We start from the raw sequence: 3,058 nt of genomic DNA, 5'->3' as shown, positions 1-3,058 counted from the left end.
GCAGCCCAGTCCATATGAACCACCATGGCAAATAGAAACCGCTACAATTACTAATTAGCATTAACTAAACCACTGAAAGAAGATTTTGAATATAAAATGCACATTTCTTGCTAAAATGTTATGAAAACACATTCTAATGCCTGACCTATCTTAACATATTATTTTATTCCACTGAGAACAAAACAAACATCCTCTAGTTTGTTTTGGAGGACAGAAACTTCCCATGCCGTGTGTTCTGTCAACCAGTTGTTTAGGGTGGAGATCTTAAAAATGTTTTGTCCTTTGGGTTGAAGAACACGCTGGTGGATCCTCTGACTCACACATGGACAGCTGCTGCTGTAGTGCTATTGGCTCATTACAATTACGACAATAACAATACAATGTCTTGAATAATGATATGAGTAAGTGGCTTGGCATTTCAAAAATAATTTAAAAAGAAACAAATATCAAAAGGTATTCTACCAAAATAATCTGTACGGTACAAATGCAAGTGGGGCTTTATAGGTTTCATGCTGTAAGCACAAAAGGGTCCCAGAAAATAAGGAATCAGACTGTGTAACATTTTCAATGCTCCATTGATGTGTGACGCACGCAATAAGAAACATCATAGATGCAGAAACACTTTTCTCCCTGCTCTGGTCTAAACGTCAAATCTGCTGTTTCCACTTACCGCCCAACAGGAGGCTCTTTGTACGGTGTGTGTGTGTGTGTGTGTGTGTGTGCGTGTGGATATATACAGTTCCTTTCAGCAATGTGAGCTACTAAGCCTCTCTCGATTTCGGACACTAAGCATTTTGTGAAGCACTGGCAACAAGCAGTGATTCAAGCATGCTGTTGCATGTGCGCACAACACACAAACACACACACACACACACACACACACACACACACTCACACGCACTCACATGCACACACACACACACACACACTCACATGCACACACACACGCACATACATGCACACACACACACACACACACACACACACGCACACGCACATGCACACTCAAGACGTCACCAGTGGCAAAAATGTTGAAGGTCGCTGAGTGGGAGTTGAGAACAGAGAGAAAACAGTTGCATTAAATTCCTGTGTGCGCTCAATCTCTCTCTCTCTCATTCCTTTGCACCGTGATTCAGATTCACTTTAAGGATTCTCTGCTCAGGCAAGTAGCCAATCATTTCTGGGCTCGTACAGACAGCAGTGTGAGGCGCAAAGAAAGGAAACCATTACCAGGTGTCCAGTGACAAGAATAAACGTCTGTATTGTTCTCCTGAACTCTTTCAATAGGCTTTGCTTGAAGTGGTACTAAAGCCCATGGCAACACAGCCATGCCCTCTTCTACCGATATTGTTTGGAAAGTGGTTGCTAAGCTGCTGTTGTTGTGTTTACTTTTTGGGATTATTTTTGTGGCAGTTTGATTTCATTTGTCTTTACGGCTGTATGCTTGCAAAGCATTCTGTGAAGTCACACTTTAGATGTCCTCTTATTAACTCCTCATCCATCTCTCTCTCTCTCTCTCTCTCTCTCTCTCTCTCTCTCTCTCTCTCTCTCTCTCTCTCTCTCTCTCTAAGTATTGTCAATTAGTGATAATGGAGCGTCCCAGCTGAGAAGGGCCACCCCCCCTTCTCTCCTCCCTTCTTCCTGTCTCCTCCCCTCTCACTCTCACTCTCTCTCTCTCTCTCTCTCTTGGTTCTCTCTCTCTCTATCTCTCTCCTCCCTCCCTCCCTCCCTCTGTCTCTCTCTCTCTGTCCCTTAGTCAGTAATAATGGAGCCCAGCAGTCCTAAGAAGCTACAGTTCGATGTCCCCCCGCTCCAGGGCCAACTAGACCCCCAGGCCGCTGAACACGTGAGTCTGTGTGTGTGCGTGCGTGTGTGATGTTGTTGTGTGTGTTTTCTCTCTCGGTCATATATGCGCAACAGTGCAAACATGTGTGTTTAACTCAATGTCCATAGGCTACTGGGTTGTGATGCGGTTACAGCGCTGGGTTTCAACCCCTTAAACCAGCATAGTTCTATGAGCATGGCTCGGTTCTGTTTCTGACGAGGTAGACGTTTGTAAAAAAAATTGAACTTCAAAAATTACTTAAACTTTATTTTTACGTTTACACTTGACACGTGAATTTCTATGTGTTGGGAACAGCAGTATTGGGGCAGCAAGCGGAGCTCATTTTGGCTGATGGTTTTACTGCTGTTGTTTACTGCTCTGGAGGGAGGAAGCCTGCACAAGGGGTTAGACCACTGGGACTAAGGGTTAAGGTGGTGCTAAGTGGCTAGTTAGGGTCCTAAGAGAGATTTAATGCTAATGTATGGAATATGAAAGTCGTTGCATTGAGGATACCGAGATTTCAGGAAATGTAATACAGTGGAAAATAAATGTCCAGGGATTATTTCAGCTCCTTTCATTTCTTCACTAGAATTGCTTTCAATTCTAGTGATATTTGTCTTTTAAGCAAATGTCACGTGCACACTACATGTGTATGTGTGTGTGTGTGTGTGTGTGTGTGTGTGTGTGTGTGTGTGTGTGTGTGTGTGTCTCTTTCCCAGATCCGTCGCAGAAGACCAACTCCGGCCACTCTGCAGATATACAGACTGCCCATTGGAACAGGTAGAGAGAGAGAGAGAGAGAGAGAGAGAGAGACAATAGTGCTGATGTATAGAGACCAGGGAAGGTGGGGGGGTTGTAATGGAATCTTTATTAAATTATTGTTGCAGTGGATGATAAGTGTTCTTTGTTCTGACTGGAAAGATGGAGATAAGTGTTTGTGTGTGTGTGTGTGTGTGGGGGGGGGGGGGGGGGGGGGGAGTGTGTGTGGGGGGAGAGAGAAAGAGAAAGAATGAGAGTGAGAAGGAGCTCCACATGAAAGGAGAGAGGGAGAGAGGGAGAGAGAGCGAGAGGGAAAGAGGGGGAGATTAAGCTGTGAGCACCTGTGTTTATAAGTGAGAGCAGGAAAGAAAGAGAGGAGCAGGAGAGACAGAGAGGAGAGACAGAGAGGAGAGACAGAGGAGAGACAGAGGGGAGAGACAGAGAGGAGAGACAGAGAGGAGAGACAGAGGGGAG

General features: G+C 45.0%; 1 protein-coding gene across 1 annotated transcript in view; it reads left to right on the top strand.

The window, feature by feature from the left end:
- The first annotated feature begins 1,762 nt into the window (after nucleotides 1-1,762).
- Nucleotides 1,763-3,058, top strand: part of ppp1r1c (protein phosphatase 1, regulatory (inhibitor) subunit 1C) — a 13,582-nt gene continuing 12,286 nt past the window's right edge. The window contains exons 1-2 of the mRNA XM_084470405.1: nucleotides 1,763-1,846; nucleotides 2,545-2,605. Of these exons, the coding sequence (XP_084326531.1) occupies nucleotides 1,766-1,846; nucleotides 2,545-2,605 (142 nt within the window). The 5' untranslated portion in view covers nucleotides 1,763-1,765. The remainder of the gene's footprint in view (nucleotides 1,847-2,544; nucleotides 2,606-3,058) is intronic.

The sequence above is a fragment of the Micromesistius poutassou genome, assembly GCF_964030765.1.
Source record: "Micromesistius poutassou genome assembly, chromosome: 7".
NCBI classification, from domain to species: domain Eukaryota; kingdom Metazoa; phylum Chordata; class Actinopteri; order Gadiformes; family Gadidae; genus Micromesistius; species Micromesistius poutassou.
This window is presented reverse-complemented; position numbering and strand designations above follow the sequence as displayed.